At 32.9% G+C, this 19,091-nt stretch overlaps 1 protein-coding gene across 1 annotated transcript; it reads left to right on the forward strand.

The window, feature by feature from the left end:
• The first annotated feature begins 694 nt into the window (after positions 1-694).
• On the forward strand, positions 695-16,914 carry LOC148285222 (uncharacterized). Its single transcript, XM_088228487.1, has 8 exons — positions 695-1,151; positions 3,672-3,796; positions 4,863-4,946; positions 6,524-6,610; positions 8,628-8,762; positions 10,802-11,333; positions 13,746-13,867; positions 16,593-16,914. The coding sequence occupies exons 1-7, from the start codon at positions 971-973 to the stop codon at positions 13,802-13,804; spliced, it is 1,203 nt and encodes a 400-aa protein (XP_088084613.1). The 5' UTR covers positions 695-970; the 3' UTR covers positions 13,805-13,867; positions 16,593-16,914.
• The last annotated feature ends 2,177 nt before the right edge of the window (positions 16,915-19,091 follow it).

Raw genomic sequence — 19,091 nt, forward strand, 5'->3', positions numbered from 1 at the left:
TAACTATCATCGTCATCATCATTCCCTTTCCACACCTAATGGTGCATAGGGCACTGCATTGGTAAACCAATCGCAGCATGTTTTGATAATTTTGTGTTACATGAAGGTCAGATGATCAGTCTTACGCTTCAGATACCAGTCCAGAGACTATGAAATATTTTAGTGTGAAAACACCCTTATAAATAAATATTTCAAATCAACTATGTCGGGAATCAAAGCCGAGACCACTTGCATGGTAGGCAAACGTGCTGACCATGACACCACAAGGCCGACATATAACTATCACAACGTTTTATTATTGGTTGATTTCGGCGAACTTTCTTTCATACATTTTCAAGAAATTTACAATTTATTGTTCTAATTTTTACCGTGCGTAATAAAACATGTTCATGATCAAATTTCCCGTAGGGCTGAACTTCCTCATTTTTATTTTGAAGTACTTTGTTTTTACACATGCATTTTTTTACCCCCCCCCCCACCCAACAGTCAGCAATGTTTTTTTTTGTCGTTTTCTTACATTTCACGGTTAAAAAAAATCGATTCATTTGATGTTTGAATTCGATTATTTGCATGTCTCGAATGATTGTTTTTCGATTATCTAAATATTTCGATTATTCCCATCATTACCCAGAAGAGTAGTGACAAAAAAGAAGAAGAAGGAGTTCGTAACTATTAATCTGTGGTTTGCATATTTGTCTTTAGACTGTCTGTGATCTATGTAAATATTGTAAATATCTCTGATTGTAAATAGTTCTACATTATCTCTGATTGTAAATAATAACTGCCGAAACGCCGGAAATTGAACGCCATTAACTCAACCACAACTCAACTAAGTGTTTGGAAATCGTGAATCGTCAATAAACGTGAAAATTATAACTTAAATATCATTTCGACGCCGTGTCTGTGAATAAATTACTGTCCTGTAAAATGTGAACAACTATTTTAGTGAATTAAAAATATAATTTAAAAAATGACGTCGACGCGTGGTCATAGAATTTTCAAGGGACGCGGTGTTGTGTACTCAGCTTTTATTTTATGCACGGTTTTCTCTTTTTACATTTATCAAACTTATCATCAGGGCATCGAGGCTAGTAAGCAACAGCACTTCAAGTGCTTAACGGAACAAAATTCTCTTTCATCGCAGCTACAAGGTTTGTATGGAAGCGTTGCTTTTTATTTTAAGTATGGGCGTTTTTATTGCATATTACCAAAACTGACCGCCTATTTGTGTATCTTAATGCTATTATAATGGGAACTGCTATTATAATGGGAAGTTATCTTCAATCATTGAATTAAAACAAATTTTCTGTTCGAAAATGGGTATATTTGTATGATTTAAAATAAAATTTCGATTGCAGATTACCGACGAAGATACTTTTAATTTATGTTAACATTTTCGCACAGGAAATTTGATTTTGCTTCATTAAAAATTTAAAATAACCCTGTTAACTTCCCATTGTAATCGGGACCATAGTACCGGCTAAGGGCTACACTCATGGGCTTCTTTTTACCTGCCGCATAATTGTCGATGGATTTGAAATATTGAGCGTCGTCCCAAGTCAGGTTTGCGTCCCGTAGTTTTGAAATGAACTGCCGACGAGCAGTTAGCATCAGACATCCAGGATGTCGAGAACCTGATGCCTTGTAAAGTAGGCAACGTGGTTAAGGCGCTCAGAAAGCATCCGCAGTACCTATATGGCCCAGCTAACCGTATCGCCTCCGCTTGATGTCAGTTGTCACCAGAGTTTGCTGCATCCGTTCTCTTACCACTTCATTCCTCACATTGAGGGGGGATCCTTAAGCCCATTATCCACCCGCAGCTGTTATAAGAGTCCCGGGGGACTCTATTAGCTGCGCATAGAGGAAAGTTACTATAAATATTCCTAAGGAATACAAACTCTATGCAGATTAAGGAGGGGGGAGAAGGATGTATGAACATAAGATATATTTCATTTCCATTTCCAAACATCAAGCATTGTGTTATGTTACAATCTTTAATACCAATCTCAAAAGGTGTGGTCAATACCACCTGACTGATTTATAGAGTTTATTTGTGTACATATTGTTTATCCATTGTTTTTTCTGGTTTTGTTGCTATATCGTTGTAATTTGTAATCCGAGATCATCGTTTTTGGTTTTGGGGGTTTTTGCCATTTAAACACCACGCTTGCCAGGCGGGTTGGTGATTATAGTTTCAGCCGCCCTTAGCATAGGGAACAGACGCTGTTTGTAGCCGTTCACTCTGGGTCAGACGATACCATAGATCCCTGGGGGGGGCGGGGGCTAAAATTTGGAAAACAGAAATAATAGAAATATTGAAACGGAGTGCCCAGAACAGAAAAACATGGAAAGTTTTTGAAGATGCCTATATCCTGCAGTGGGGAGAAAAAGGCTCATAAGAAGAAGAAGAAGAGATCATTGTGATTTGTAAATATGTCACTGGTTTTCAGCCAACATTATCATGTCTTAGTAAAATGCCTCAATAGGAAGAAAATTAACTCCCTTCTACAGTTGTGCGACTTGGAATAACCAGACAACGCAGTTTTTCTTGAAAAATATGGGTCTTAATATTAATACCAAAAAACCTATATTATGTGCAACAAGTTTCTGACCCAGATAACCCTTTCTATTATATTGCACAGAGGATCGAGATAGTTCACAGCTTTAAATACTTGGGAGTTCACATAGCGGGGGTTATATATCCTCAGTTATATGCAAATGCATGCACAAAGAGCTCGGAACCCGTTTAGGAATGGCCAGACCTATTTTTAATTAGTTTACTATTAATAATTTGTTTTTTAAATTCGTTTACTTATACTTTTTGCCATCATATTAATAATGTCCAAGCGTTTTGTGTTTTTCAAAATAATCTACTGTGGTGTAGTTTTATTTCAATGGGTTAGTAACACAAAAATTTAGCCATAAATTTACAAAGAGCGCGAGCAGGTGGAAAATATCGGGAGTACAAATTAGTTCGATCCTTTTTCAAAAGATGGCTCTGGCTGTTATGGATGTTTCGTAGTTTTGACAGCTGGGTACGTATTCTGATGGGAAGTTAAAATTTATCTTCAATTTTATCTACAAAGTAAAACTAAGTTTTCTGTATGAAAAATGTATTATTTTTGTAATTTGTTTTTCCAAACATGTTCATTTACCGGTTACTGACAAAGGTACTTTGAATTTTTATACAAATATACGCACTTTCGTACATAAATATTGATTTTATTTTATACCATCTCAGTTTATACCGATGAAGGTAGCCGTTCATAATCGAGGCCCTGATTTCAGTGTTTTCAGAGTGGTTAGAAATCTCGCGACTTCAAAACAACAAGGGTTCAAGTTGTCCAAGTAAGGCTATAGCCCTCCAAACATTTAGTTAAATCAGCCACTCAATTGGGCGGCTAGCCTGTTCATAAAAATTGATTGACTATTTAGCGGCGACATGTATACCATTTGTTTTACTAATCAACCAATGTGAATGTTTAATTCTGAAATTCAACTACTCAAATACTTTTTTTAATTGAATTATGTATTTTAATCATAAGTTTATGGTTATTTTTAATTTATGTAAGTTTTTTATTGTGATATGCATTATTTGCGATGAGCGTTTTAGAAATATTTGCTTGTGTGTTTGAAGATCAGTTAACTATCATTGAATTATTTTAATTTAGCTGTTGTAGAATACCAAGGACATTTGCAGCAAACTATAGTAGCTGAAAAGCATGCGCTGTCTGCAGAAAAATTAAATTGTCAGAAGGAAAAAGATGGCATGAAACATCGTCTAACTACTCTGCAGGTGAGAATTTTACCAGATTTCGAAGACTAGTTTTGAATTACTTACCTTCACAATTTTTTTTTCTTCAATCAAGAAACTTTCGTAACTACAGTCGAACTGGGTTATTACGATGAAGATGGGACCGACTGAATTTGGTCGTTATAAGCATTACCCATCATACTAGAGAAAGGTTTTTTTAAAATCCAATTGCCATTAAGTCACTAAGTAAACAAATAAGTATACATAGAGTTCATACATATAATTAAAAAAATAAGACTTTTGATGAGAATTGTAATAAATGCTTACAAACATGGTACATTCTAAATTTAAAAAATACAGTAAAAAGCAATGTATAAAAAAATGTATGCTATTAGAATCGCAGCGCCTACTGTCAGCTGAACCGGGGAATCCCACGCCGGCACCAACCGGCGTAATTGTAAATTGACGTAAATCGAACTAGCGCAAAATAACTTTTACCTGCATTTTGTATTATTGACTTAACATAATACATATAACAACAAATAGAAAATGGCAATGTAGTTTAGTAAGCAATAGAAAATATAAAAGCGAAATTTTTTTTATTTTTTTTCTAAAAATTGATAAATGTATTTTGGGGTGCATCTTATGCGCCGATGCATATTATCTTGCGCAAAATATGGTACTTAAAACTTTTATTTTATTATTTTTTTCCTAAACCCTATTTTATTTTTAATAGTTAAAATAATGTATTTACAATTAAACTAAAAATATTAAAAAAATCATAAGTTACTTAAATCAATATTTCTCAAAAATGTGAGTAAAATTATTTATTTTTATTAAGAGATATTCCCCCGATTTTAAAGTTTTTTGTAGATATTTTATTATTTATTTTCATATGACAATGGCCAGTCACTTGTGCCTGGAACACATTGTGTATGGATAAAGGTTTTAGTAAAAATATGTTAATAAAACAATTTATTGCTTGCTTCTTGCACAGAGGTCCTGGTTTTGATGTTATGTATTGAAATTTTCCACTATGTTTATGTCAATTCGGTATTTCTGTTCTAAATGCTTTTCATAAAAACAAATATGTCTTATCTCTTTTCAGGATCGTTTTGATATTCTAACTGTCGAATGTCGCAAAATGGAAAAATCTGCCGAGAAAGAACAAATCCTTCTTCGTCAATATCGAGTAAGCCTTGATCAGATTGATTATTTTGTAGTTCATTGAGTCGTACTGTTACAAAACTCGCTCTGGATGAATTTTCAGCCAGAAATATTGTTTTATTTACTTTTGGAAAGAGATATAAATATGAACCGGGTTGTGGTCCGTGACTAGTATAGCAGACTCACGGATCAGAGGTCTGAGGTTCAAACCCCGCTCTACCACAACTTGATTCCTATTTTCTAATAGTAAGTTATTTCCAACTCATTGAAAATGGCTGTTAAAATTGAAATATTTAGGTAAAACATTAGGATCCAAATATTTATTTACTATACTCAAATTATCCATAGTTTAAGAAAATTCACGTTTAACAATTGTGATCTCATTGAGAATCAAACCCTAAATCTCTTTAAGTAAAACCTATAACTTGATCATGTTACAACGTCTTAAAACATTCATATTATAATATGTGTAATAATAAGCAGTAAATAAAGAAAATAAATAATAATAAAAATGTTTCTTATAACTTTCCACTTTTATTACATTAAAAAGCTTGTGCATAATACACGAAACAATCCAACGCATTGCATCATTGAATGTGGACTAGAGCCCGGATGTAGACGTGGTAAAAAAAATGTAACTGCTGTTTTAAAACCATTACCCTCCCGAAACACATAAAACAGTTTCAGTAAATAAATTAAATTGTGTAAAAAAAAAAGCAATACTAAATGACCTGGCGCAGAATAAATAAAAAAAAACATTTTGCCTTGCACAAAAAATTCAACGCTCACCAAGTACATGAGATATAAGCGCATCAGCAAAGGCTGCCTGCCTACAATGAATAATAATAATAAAATAATAGCTACCTACTCTTATTATAATCTCCCAAGGAAGAACACCCACAAATACGCATGAAATCCCCCGGTCCGTCTCCACTCCACCCTCACACCCGCGCAGACCCGTGCCCTTGTCCATCCGTTTTTTAAATAAAAATTTTGAACATCCCGAAATTGTTACCGCTATAAAAGCAAAGTGGAGTAGCAAATTAAACTGAAACAGTGCCATAACCAGTTAAAACCTTTAAGACATTAAAAAAAAACAGGAAAACTACACTGTTCTAAAAAAATGTGAGCTTACACTGTTTTAAAAAAAAATGTGTTTCGACACCCTGTTTAAATTTTACTGGGTAATATTTTTTATGTTTTTTTTACCCATCCATCCATACGCCATACAATATCGTCAGAATTTTCATATAGTGTTGAGGCAATTAATTACCTCACAGTCATTTATTTTAAATGCCAGTGCTACCATTAGATCCTTTTAGATAATAATTAATAATTAGCACCTCATAAACACATGCCTTGAATAATAAATACCATATTTTAAAAAGCATTTTATATTTTACATGATAACACATTGATGAAATAATATATAAGGAATGCCAAGTCTACTAAGTGGCACAATTTTTTGAGTAGTTTAAGCTCTGGTTAAACAGTAACTGTTACTGCTAATCTTATGGGTGGAATGTGACATATGCTATACTTGCATATTATTATTGTGGAAAGGATCCTTGTACCATAAATATAAAAAATATTATTTTGCAGGATTCTTTGGCGGTGACTCAGTCAGAAATGAATAAGAAATTGGAGATTCTTCGTAAGGAAAATGCTCTTCTTAATCAAAGGATTCAGGTTTGTTTGTTCTAAAAATGTTAAACACAACGGTTTTTGAACCCATTGTAGTGCCGCAGGCTGAGGTTAGTGTAGTGAAGCAGGCTGAGTCTAGAGGTCTGCAGTTCGAACCAAGATCTACCACAACTTAATTCCCATTTTCTAGCACAGTTTTATTGTTTTATATGACCAGTTTAAAATTGCTCCAAAATTAGATTATTATATCTGATGAGGAAGTAACCTCATAACCAGTCGGCTTGATTTAAGTTTATTAAATTAATGTATTGTTTTTTATTTCATTATTCAAGATCATTCCATGAAGATTTATCAGAATATATATTTTTTTATATTTCTAGTTTCTAAAAACAAGAATTAATGGGTATTTTTTTGTTTGTTACGTACATAACATACATGTTACTTACGAGGCATATCCAGAAAGTAAGAGTATTCAATTTTTGGATTGAAAAAAATTACAGTACATTGTTTGTATATATATATATATGACTTATTTTTCCGTGTAGTAGCCTTCCCGTTCTATGCAGGTTGTAAGTCGTGGCACAAGCTTTTTGATGCCCTCATAGAACTCTCCCGCCATCTCCTTCGTCCACTTCAAGACCACTTGTTTCACCTTCTCTTCAGTTAGATTTTTTTCCACCCATGTGAGTCTTCAGTAAGGTGAAAAGATGAAAATATGAAGGCGCTAAGTCAGGGGAGTATGCTGGGTGGTTCAAAATGTCCCAACCAAACGAGTTCAAACGCGCCTTGGTGGCGTTTACCGTGTGCGAGCGGGCGTTGTCGTGCAACAAACACACTCCTTTTGTCAACACTCCTCTCTGTCTATTTTCAAAAAAAATCTCACAGGACGAAAGCCAAACAGTACTCTTACTTTCTGGATATGCCTCGTAGAAGCACATTTTCTCAAAATTCTAATTAATTTAGAGCAAAACTCACTTTTCAGAATCTCATGTGCATGCAGTTGAGTCATATCTTTGATCCAAGGGCCATCAAACAATTGCAATAATGTGCAGTCCTTGTTTCTGTTATGGAATATTTTTTTAATTACCTCATTATTATTTTATTTTATTTAATTCTACTTGGCATTTTGCTGGGTGGTGCAAATAACGAGAGTTATTAAATAAATAAAAAAATGAGTCATTTAAATACATTGTAATTTTGAGCATTGAAAAAAGTTGTAATATTTGCATTTTTGAATAACAATTGCCAACTCTACTGGTAAATATGACATACATTACATGCATACATTTAGCTGTTTATATGTATTGGTTTTAACAGATATTTTTAGTTTGTCTTTTCTCGGGTCAAGAAATGATTGTGTAAAAGATTTACCATAACAAATGTGGTCTATGAATATTTATGACTCATTGGAGATAAAAGTTTTGTGTTTTACCGACACATGGAAGTCCATAGGGTTATTATTACATATACATATTGATTATTATAACCTGATCTTCCATGTTTCTCAATGTCTCTTGTTATGTAAAATGACAATGTTTGTAAGTTAAGTAATTTTTGCAGTCATTTTTAGATTTTTTAGCAGGTTTTAATTTTATGCAAATTAATCCTCATAAAATGAATTAAATTAAATTTTTAAATGGTTTCTCGATTTTCTGTTATTTGAATTATTTCAAATTAATGTGTACTCGATTCGTTCCATAGAGTGTATTCACCTAATGTAAAATAAATTTAAAAAATAAGTAATAAAAGATAGTTCATGTTCTACAAATTATCTAAATAATACTTACTCCATCATGTTAAGTATGAATGATGAACTAATACGGTTACTGCCCGTCACCAGCTGTTAGAATAAAACATAGCTTAGAAGGCACCATTTCTACAGGCTATAAGCATTGGTATAAAAATAATTTTCTTATTGATTTCTCAATCATATATTTGTGTAAATGGGGAGTACTTTACCAATTATTTTATGTAAAATGCTCTTTTACACACAATAAGGGCAAAAAAAATATATAATTTGCATAATGCAGTTAAAATATATTAGTTTTCATTGTGATTTCAGAAAATGTTATTCCCCCAACAACCATCTTCTCGCACTTATCCCAAGTCAAATCAAGAACATAAAAATATCAGCCAACAAGTGGAGATAGCCAAGGATATCTACCGCTTGAATATTGTATCCGATGCAAATTTAAAGGTACCGTAATGTTACAATTTGCCAGTGAAAAAACACTCTTTATCAAATTATCTTCCGTTATCTCGATGTTTATTTTCAGCAATATTATGTTTCCGTGATAGTTGAGAACAATAAGACAAAGAAAATAGAACCCCCTTTTTAAGTTTGTTTTTGTTATTGATTAATTTATTTACAATGTTTTTGTTCACATTTTAGTACATTACATATATCAGTATATTTATTAAAACAAAAAAATCCACATAGGCCTGTGCGTGGGTATACTAAATCTAGAATATATTATGAAATCTATGAGGTGAAATTGAAATTTGGACATAAAAAATAATAATGGAATGTTACATTCAGGTTTTTTTAAATACTTAAATAGATTTTAGTGGAAAATAAGAGAATATGAAATAGTAAATAAAAATAGATGCATAGACAAAAAAAATAAAAATTAAAGTAGATATTTAAATAAGGAAAAATTACAAAAGTAACATATTCATTAAAAGCTTTTATTTATTCAAGATCACAAAAAAAGAGGAAACCTCTTGTGCTTGGTGTGGGATTGAAATATTGATGACTCTTTAGTCATACTTTTTAAGAAAATGTATACAAAACATTTTTTTTGTCAACATGTACATGTATATATATGTATGTATTCTACATTTAAATAAATAAATGTGCATATTCTTTGTTTTTTTCTTGTGAATTTAAAAATCAATTAAAAATATGTTTTTTTTGTAGAATATAAAACCTGTGTGCAATATTATTTTTTTATGACCAAAAATATTTTGATATGTACTGGAAATGTTGGAATTATTAGGAGATACTTTTTAAAAAAAAATTCCAATCATTGATATTTAGATTTGTATTAGTATAAATACAAAAACAAACTCTTGAATAGTGCGGTACTCTTTTTATGTTGACATAATTTCGCCTTTTTTGGCACGTCGAATGAATTTTAAAAATTTTCAATGTAAAAAGTTTTAATGTACAGTCGAACTAGGTTATTACGAGGAAGATGGAACCGATTGAATTTGCTTGTTATAAACGTTACTCGTTATACCAGTTTTTTTTTTAATACAATCGTATTGCAAATTGTCACTAAGTAAACAAGTAAATATGATCCATCGATGGAAAATCCTGCATTTCTTCGAATACAAAACCATTGGAGCAATGCTTCATCGACATTAGTATGATCGCACTTTCTAAATTTTTTTGTGTCCGTGATATTCTTTTCAAATGCAGACAAATAAATATCCTTATTTTTCCACAATGTTGACACTGGATGAAGATAGATAAAACTTTGTACACACTTCAACATTTTTCCCGCCATGTTCGATTTCACGAATAATTGCCACTTTTTCACGAATTGAGAGGGGTTAAGTTTTAACTGATCTGGTCTAGAACTCATTTGACATCACCCACTTGTAATGTTTATTGTGTATTGAAATAAACATAGAACATTAAAAAATCTTAAAAACCCCGTAAAAATCTTATAAACTACAAAAGCAGCTGTAAATTGTAGCAGTGTGCCGAACCGGCACTTACTAAGTTTACAAATCTTGGATTTTTAAAAAACCAGGTGTGTTCATTCTTCAATATTTTCTGCGAAAAATCCAATTAGGTACTTAGACACTTACATAGCTATCATAAACATAATCCGATCCCAAGGCCCGGCAGTATTTATCCTTTACGTTAGTCGACCGTTTGGATTTTATTACTTAGGTTCTTATTTCGAGAATGATGTTTTTAACAATTGAAGATTTTTTGTGTAATTTTTGTCGATATTTTCGTTTGGTATGTCCGAGAAGTAGCTCGTTATAACAGTGAATAATTGTATGGAGAAAACCATGAACTAAAATGCCAACTAACGTTTCCTCGTTACATCCGAGATCTCGCTATTTCCGTGATCGTTATAACCGAGTTTGACTGTATATTATTTATAAATATGTGTACATTGTCTTTTGCTGCTTGCTAGCTAAATTAATTTTTAGTTTATATGTTTTGATAATGGTTTTTCTTGGATAAATAATGTGTTTTTTTTGGTTATTTTTAAGGATGTGGTGAGAAGTTCATATCCAAGTATTGGATTTTTAAACTCAAATATTCCATCAGAAATTGTAAACCACTCTGTGGCAATATCTAGCAAACCCAATATTGACAATCTAAGACCATTAGTTCCCAATGGGTTCGCGCCCGAGTTGTTTGTGAGTGATAACGACAAGCACAAAATACAAAAATCCGAAAGCATAAGAGACTCCGCAAACAAAAGCAGTGGAATTGCGGGAAAACCATTACAAAATGGTGTGCAACCTCCAAATCGATACGAATCAAAGTTAATTGAAGAAAAACATGCGGAAAATATGGAAACAAATAAATTAGAAAGTGCTTTAGAAAGGTTGGCTCCTCCATTGGATGATGATTCTATGAAAGTCGGCATTGATCGTGATGTATTTCAAGAAATAAACAATAACAACTTGCCGGCAGAAGCTGATGTCAATAAATCTAATAATGCGGACTTCAACGATGTAAATATAAGTTTAGATCGAGCAGAACCAGCACTGGCTAATCAATTCCAGGAAGAAGATGGTAAATCTTTATGACTATTTAAAATATATTTTTTGGAAGTCACTTCAAATTTTTTTTTATACGAATATAATGATACGTGTTTTTGTATTTAATATATTATATTATTCTTTCAATCAGGTTCATGGTGTTATCGCATTATTACACAAATAAAGCAAACAGTCCATTTTTTGTACGCTTTCTTCCAGTATGTTCAAGTATTATTTGATGAACCAGGCCCTTTGCTTTATTTTAATTTTATTTATTTATTCATACAAATACATACATATTACAAAAAAATACAAAAATAACGTATCCCTAACTCTATGAGGCCCAGGGCCCTGTGTTGAGTTGGGATACAACATAATGGAAAGTGGAAGCACGTACATAATTAAATAATAGCAAAAATGTTACATAAACATACATATATTTCAAAGGGCATCTGGACAGCACGCTTAATAGTATATAAATCCAGATTTGTACACTCCTCCTGAAAATGGATTTCGTCTTGGAGAACTTAATATGTTCATCCAGGACATTGAACACTCTTGGGTCCACAAAAGAGAAATTCTTCTGAGCAAACGTCTTACGTGTTTTTGGAATTAAATAATTCAAATTACAGGAAAACCTCTTACGAGCATTCTGCTGGGATCTACTCTTGTAGTTGCATTGCCAGAAATGTGTCAATGACTCTTTTGAAAAAAAAAGTCTAACGTCCGGTACCTTCATGATTTGGAACTCTGTCTCAGATGGGAAAGTGGGCGCAGCATCACTCTTAGTTTTAATTTTTGTATGATTATTAGGGGGTTCATGATAGACGCAGTGCATCTTCCCCAGCCCACTATACCATAGGTTGCCACTGACGGAAAAAAGAGCAAAATACACAGTTCTTAGAGTGCCAATGTCCAAGATGTTCCTAAGTGATGTTCCTTTGCAGTAATTTTACCCTTGTAAACTTAAACTTCAAGAACGGACAGTCAAACATTAAAATCGAAAAATGGGTCGAGGCAGTACTCTTGCCTCAGAGACATGTAAACCACTTTTACTTGTTACCCATTTTATTGTACGTGTGCGACCTGCGATTAGACGATGTTAAGTTACTCTGTGAAAGCCGAAAAAAGAAACTTTGGCTGTTTAATTTTGTTGTGCTATTATATACAGTGTTATTGCAGGAAAGGCAATTTAAAAATTGTTTTAATTTATATTTATAATTGTTCAATACACCATTATGGTATTCATAATTCGGAAGTGTCCAAAGTCGATATACAGTGTTGTTGGAGGGAGGATCTCATATAGGTATAAATTACTTGTAACATTGCTTTTGTCATTATGCGCATAATTATATTTTTATTTTATTGAAAAATCGGTAAAACTCGATCCCATTTCTGTCTTTACAACGAATGGTATTCTGAAGGATCCCACTTGGGTCCAATAGTGTTCATTATCTTTGTAAATGACCAGCGCCGGATCTAATGGGATCTAACGCCCTGTCACTTACTGAAAAGAGACTCCCCTCCCTTGTAAGCTAGTGTCTAGTTAATGTTAGTAAATATTAGTATTTACATTTTATTTTTTTTTGCACCACAACAGTCCAGGAGGCCTAATTACAGTGGTGAATTACATCACAGAGCACCCAGGCTTGAGAAAAATTACATTATTTAATTAATTATTTAACCACTTACCGACTTTTTATATCTACCGGTTTTGAGATATACCCGTCTCTTCGTCAGGACACTCACTGCACCAACATGCAAATATTTTTTGCTGTCATTTCATAATATTTAAGTAAGAAAATCGGTCAGAAGAATCGAAAGAATATAGATGTTCAAATATAGGCAGAATGGTGAATGTTGTGTTAAGTGGCCACTTAAACCAGCCAATGACAGGTCATAAGTCCTGTGGATGCCAAGACTTCTAAATTACCTTCTCTAAAATGCTCTTCATCTCTGTTGTATTAAGTTAATATTAACACCTCCCTAGAGGGTTGAATCCAGTGCTTGTCTATAAAAATTTGGACAATCTCAAAACATTGTCTTATTAAATACCTTAAACATTTTAAAAGTAAGGTATACGGCACTGTGCAATATGTATATTTTTAATATGAAAATTTCAAACACAAACCTAAACTGCCAAATTTAAATCTTCCCTCCCCTATATCTTTTTGTTTCAAATGTTTGTTTTTATACTGTTTATACTGGCTTATTACTGGCGGCCTCCGTGGTGTAGTGGTCAAGATGCTCGACTCACAGACGGAAGGTTCCGGGTTCGATTCCCGGTGAGAACACAAAAATTAAAATGTGATTTTTCTCAAGCCTGGGTGTTCTGTGATGTAATTCACCACTGTAATTGGGCCTCCTGGCCTGTTGTGGTGCAAAAAAAATAAAAAAAAATAAATAAAAAATAATAGTAATAATAATTGTACAAATTTATTTTCAGATGAAAATGAAGACTATGATAATAAAAATATGGATTTTCATGGGGTGAATAGAAATTGAAATGAAACTCTCAAGAATCTGTTACTTTTTATTAATGATATACGATGCTTCTCTACCTATGAGGTAACCTAATGCAATCCGTCAAATTTACAAGATTTTTAGTGTGACCATAACTAAATGTAGATATGTTCTAAATGTTTACTGCTCAATTTATTATTTTTCCGCTTTTGGATAGTGCTGTCCGGAAACAATTGATATTTTACGTTTTAATATAACAATATAGTGAAACTCGGTTTTGACGTCATTAAAGGGACCAACAAAATTATTACATTATAAATGTGACTCCTTGAAAACGCTATTTTAAATAATGAAAAATTAAGGCACGACAACCACCAACCAACACCAATATAAGCTCCCAGTGAATCAACAAACTCTAATTTATATTTTTTGGCACTGAACAATAGTGAAATTGACATAATAGTGTTGCTATATGTAAAAAATTTACAAAAAAAATTCATTATTCCATTAAATTGCATACTTCTGTATTTTAAATCCACTTTCTTAAGCTCTAATCACACACTTTCTCTTTAATAGACAATACTTTCCTCTGTGTACTACAACTTGACAAAGTCGCTAAATAAAAAGCTTTTGTGTAAAACACTTAATAAAATTCTTAGCAAACAAAAAGATAGCCTCAATAGCAATCAAAACAAACCTCAAACAGAAATAATTGTAACGATACACACACGATAGCGAAGGGTTGTTCTCGAGACGCATGCAAATCCGTATTTGCGTAATGTTTCAAGTGCCACTGACCTCAGTGAGATGACTGTACCGCTTACTGCCTGCCATCTTATAGCCAGTCATAAAATAATGGTAAACATTTGGCTCGCACGTGGCAATGCCGTGTTGACCGTTTTTACGGATTTGGTTACAATGAAATTGACCCTCAAACCGAGATTTGAAATATGCATTGATGAGAAAACCGGGTTTTTGATGACACGAATACATACGGTTTGGCCGGACTTGCTAAAAAATTATGTTCTAATCGAGTTGACGCAACAGCCGAGCCCGTGATAACCGAGTTAAACTGTATATCGCCATTAGATATTACTCTTGTTATTTATTTTTAGACACATGACTTTTTTTTCTTCTTCTAGTTGATTCTTTTCGGTACAGAAAATCTTCGTCGATCACAGAAATTGCCAATAACGTGATGATCTTTAGTTATCCTCGTCACCAGTTGTAATGACTTGGTGGCCGAGTAAATGAAAGATTAATTATTTACTCGATTCATACAGAAAAACATATCGATGGCTTAAAGTGCAAATTTGAGATATTTCGTTAAGAAAATAATTTATCCGCCCTGTATATCCCACATTCTATCTTAAGTAACTTTTCTTCTCTCTCAATCAGTATTTTTCTATACATTTTGCCAACAGCGCTCAAAAGGCTAATTGCTCTATAATTTCCGCATTCCACCCTTGAGCCTTTTCCCTTGTATAGAGGCATAGCAACAGCCCTTCTCCAGTCTAGAGGAGTGTATTCTTCCTCTAAACATCGGTTAAAAAGCTTGTGCAGCCATACAAAAATTCTTTCACCACCCGCCTTTATAAACTCTGTAGCGACATTATCAAAACCTTGCGCTTTTCCATTCTTCATATATTTGGCAGCACTTGTGATTTCTTCCATTCTTATCTCTGTCGTACCATCTATGTGTCGAAAGTGTTTCATACACCTCCTCGCAACTTCGGCCATTTAAAATTTTTCTGATGTTATGTAGTGTTATTGCAGGAAGGCAATTTAATTTTTTTTTAAATTTAATTATTATCAGCGCTATGATTTTTTTAAAGTTTTGTATTTTTGAAATAAGTTCGCGTGTGACGTCAGAGGTTGTTCTCTGTTAGTTCTTCTGATGTCGATCAAAATAGTGCGTTTTTATTAAAATATATATTTTTTTTTTGTATATTTTCAAGAAACTTTGCCGTACAATTTAAAGCTCTAATTTTCACCGCACGCAAGAAAACATTTTTGTATCCAATTTCCCGTAGGTCTGAAGTTCCTCATGTTCAATACACCATTCAGTATCCAAAAAGGTGTATGTACAACATCATGGTATTCATAACTCAGAACAGTCCAAAATTAATGTAGAGTTGGAGGGAGGATCTCAAATATGCATAAATTACTGGTAACATTGCTTACGTCGTTATATGCATAATTATGTTTTACTAGCAGGCAACAGTGGGCGATGTGTTACATGGTAGGAAATTCGGGCCTCAGTTGATTAATTAGAATCTCGGACACTGAAATTTCACCTTTTTGAGCCTCAAATTTTTTTGCTGTTAATATAATAATGAACCGGGGTGTGGTCCCGTCGCTAGTGTCGCGGACCCAAGGATCATTGGTCCAAGTTTCGCACCCCACTCTACCACAACTTGGTTCTCATTTTCTAATAAATAAATAGTTTAGGTAAATCATAAGAACACAAATGTTTATTTAAAAAAAGTAATAATAATCTGTCACTCAAAATAATGCTTCCAAAACCACACAGTTATAATATATTAAATATCTCGGCGGCCTCCGTAGTGTAGTGGTTAAGACGCTTGACTCACTCATGGAAGGTTCCGGGTTTGAAAACAAAAATAAATAAATAAAGTGATAATTAAGTAATAAAAAAAAGCAAAAATATAAAAAACAAAAAATTTTTAATAAATTCATTTCAAATGATAGTTAAAATTTTATCTAAACTGCCAAATTCAAATCTTCCCTCCCCTATATCGTTTCGTTTCAAATGTTTGTTTTTATACTGTGTATAATAGTAATAATAATTGTACAAATTTATTTTCAGATGCAAATGAGGACTATAAAAATATGAATTTTCATGGGGTGAATAGAAACTGAAATGAAACTCAAGATTCTGTTACGTTTTATTAATGATATACGATACTTCTCTACTTATGAGGTAACCTAATGCAATCTGTCAAATTTACAAGATTTTTTAGTGTGAACATAACTAAATGTACATACAGTCGAACTTGGTTATTACGATCACGGAAATAGCGAGATCTCAGATATAATGAGGAATTATTAGTTGACATTTTAGTTTGTGCTTTTCTCCATACATTTATTCACTTTTATAACGAGCTTCTTCTCGGACATACCGAACAAAATATTGTCAACAGTTGAGCAAAAACTCTTCAATTGTTTAAAAACATCATTTTCTAAATAAGAACCTAAGTAATAAAATCCAAATGGGGGACTAACTTATTACCGATGCCGCTGAGCATTGGTATCGGTTTACGTTTATGATACCATGTAAGTGTCTGAGTACCAAATTGGTGTTTTCACCGACAGCATTGACAAAGCATCACACTTAATAAGAACTTAATAAGAACAGGCTCGGCACCTCATTACGGTTTACAACTTCTTTTGTAGTTTATGAATGACATTCTTGTTTTGGGGGTTTTTACAATGTTTTTTTAAATGTTTTATGGTCAATGCATAATGAACATTACAAGTGGGTGATGTCAGATAAGTTAAAACCTTACCCTTGAACTGTAAACATGACTACTAACAGAAGGGTTTCAGTTTGCAAAAAAGTGGCAATTATTTGTAAAATAGAACGTGGCGCGAAATACGCTGAAGTGTGCAAAAAGTATCACATTGTCAACATTGTGAACAAATAAATACGAATGTTTAATTTACTGCAATTAAAATTTAGAAATTGGTATGTTTGTAAGTATTTATTATAATTTTCAATAGTGACAATATGCAATGGCGATTGGATTTAAAAAAACCTTTCTCTGGTATGACGAGTAATGCTTATAACGAGCAAATTCAGTCGGTCCCGTCTTCCTCGTAATAACCAAGTTCGACTGTATTAAGTTCTTAATGTTTACTGCTCAATTGTTTTGTTTTTCCTTTTATGGGAATTATTTAAGAAATATTTTATAAAAGAGATCTATAACTTAACAGAGACGAAGGAAATAACATTTATAGATATCTCAACCAAGAAAAGTAATTTTTTGGTGATTGTGGAAATCTAGACATTTACAGGGCTTATGACCGAAATATTTAATAACTCGTTGACTACGAGTACCTTCATATTCTGCATATCTGCAACCTAAAATCCAAATGGCAAAAATGTTTTTCCAGGTCACAATCATTGTAAAAAAAACGCATTGATTTGTAAAAAATATATATATAATATATATTTTTTATTAGATAATAAATACAGAATAAAAGTCAACCCCGATAGGGGTTTGTGGCGGGGACAGTGAAAAATTCAATCCATATGCCACAAACCCCTTTAGGGGTTAAATTTAGGGGGTATTGTAATTTTTTTCTTAATAAAAACAAATATAATAATAAATAAGTGATACGAAGAAATAATGAAGACAACTACAATAATTTAGAATGCTATTCTTCAAAGCACTCGATGCGAAAATCCGGTGAATTTCGACATGAAGTATAGTGGTAAATGCTTTTTTTTTAACTTGTGTCCTTTTTTTCCGCTCACATTCTGCAAGCCTTCATTATCCTTTTTCCTTTTCCCCTTCTGTTTTTCCATAGATTTTGGAAATTTTGTGAGTTGTTGTTCGCATTTGGTTGGTATTTGTGCATGAACTTGTGTTGTACGAGATGGAAGTAAAACTTCAATAACCAAATGATGATAGTCATAGAGACCGAGTGGCGTTTCTCCGGAAATTCTGTTACAAAATTTGTGCGCATATATTTATACGTCGTTTTGGTCGTAGTTTAGTTTTATTGCAAACGTGACATTCACAGAATGCGGATTATCTTTTAGCACCAGGAGGCAGGGGAATAAATGATGGAAAATGCCGAGCAGTAAGTCTTAGCGGATGATTGCTCTGTCTGCTGGTCCTCGGTTTATGATCGGGGTCATGGTATTTTTGCAGAAGTTGTCTAACGAGTTCTTTATGAAATTTTGTTTTTTGTTATCTGAAAAGTGTAGCATGTTGAGAATTGATAATTATCGATCGCGCGGCATCGTTTCACCAAACATAGATGTGAACTCCAGTTGGTCTGTTGTCCAATAATCACTTATTTTACCTTTTTTAAGCCTAGCCATTAGCATGGTCAGAGCGATGAATATATATAATTCTTTAATATTTACATCTTTCCATTTCCGGTAAGGAGAGTGTGCTGGAAATTCTTTGGTGGCTTTCACATTTTGAAAATATTTGTTTGTTTCTATAACAACCTTACTTATAATTTCATTGCTTAAAAAAAGTTCAAAAAAATCTAACTCACAACTTTCCTCATTCAACTTGCAATTTTTCAAACCCGATTGCTCGTCTAAATCAAATACCCTATTTAGTAAAGT

This window comes from Micrasema longulum, unplaced genomic scaffold (assembly GCF_059751315.1).
Source record: "Micrasema longulum isolate JH-2025_06_02 unplaced genomic scaffold, ASM5975131v1 h1tg000046l, whole genome shotgun sequence".
NCBI classification, from domain to species: domain Eukaryota; kingdom Metazoa; phylum Arthropoda; class Insecta; order Trichoptera; family Brachycentridae; genus Micrasema; species Micrasema longulum.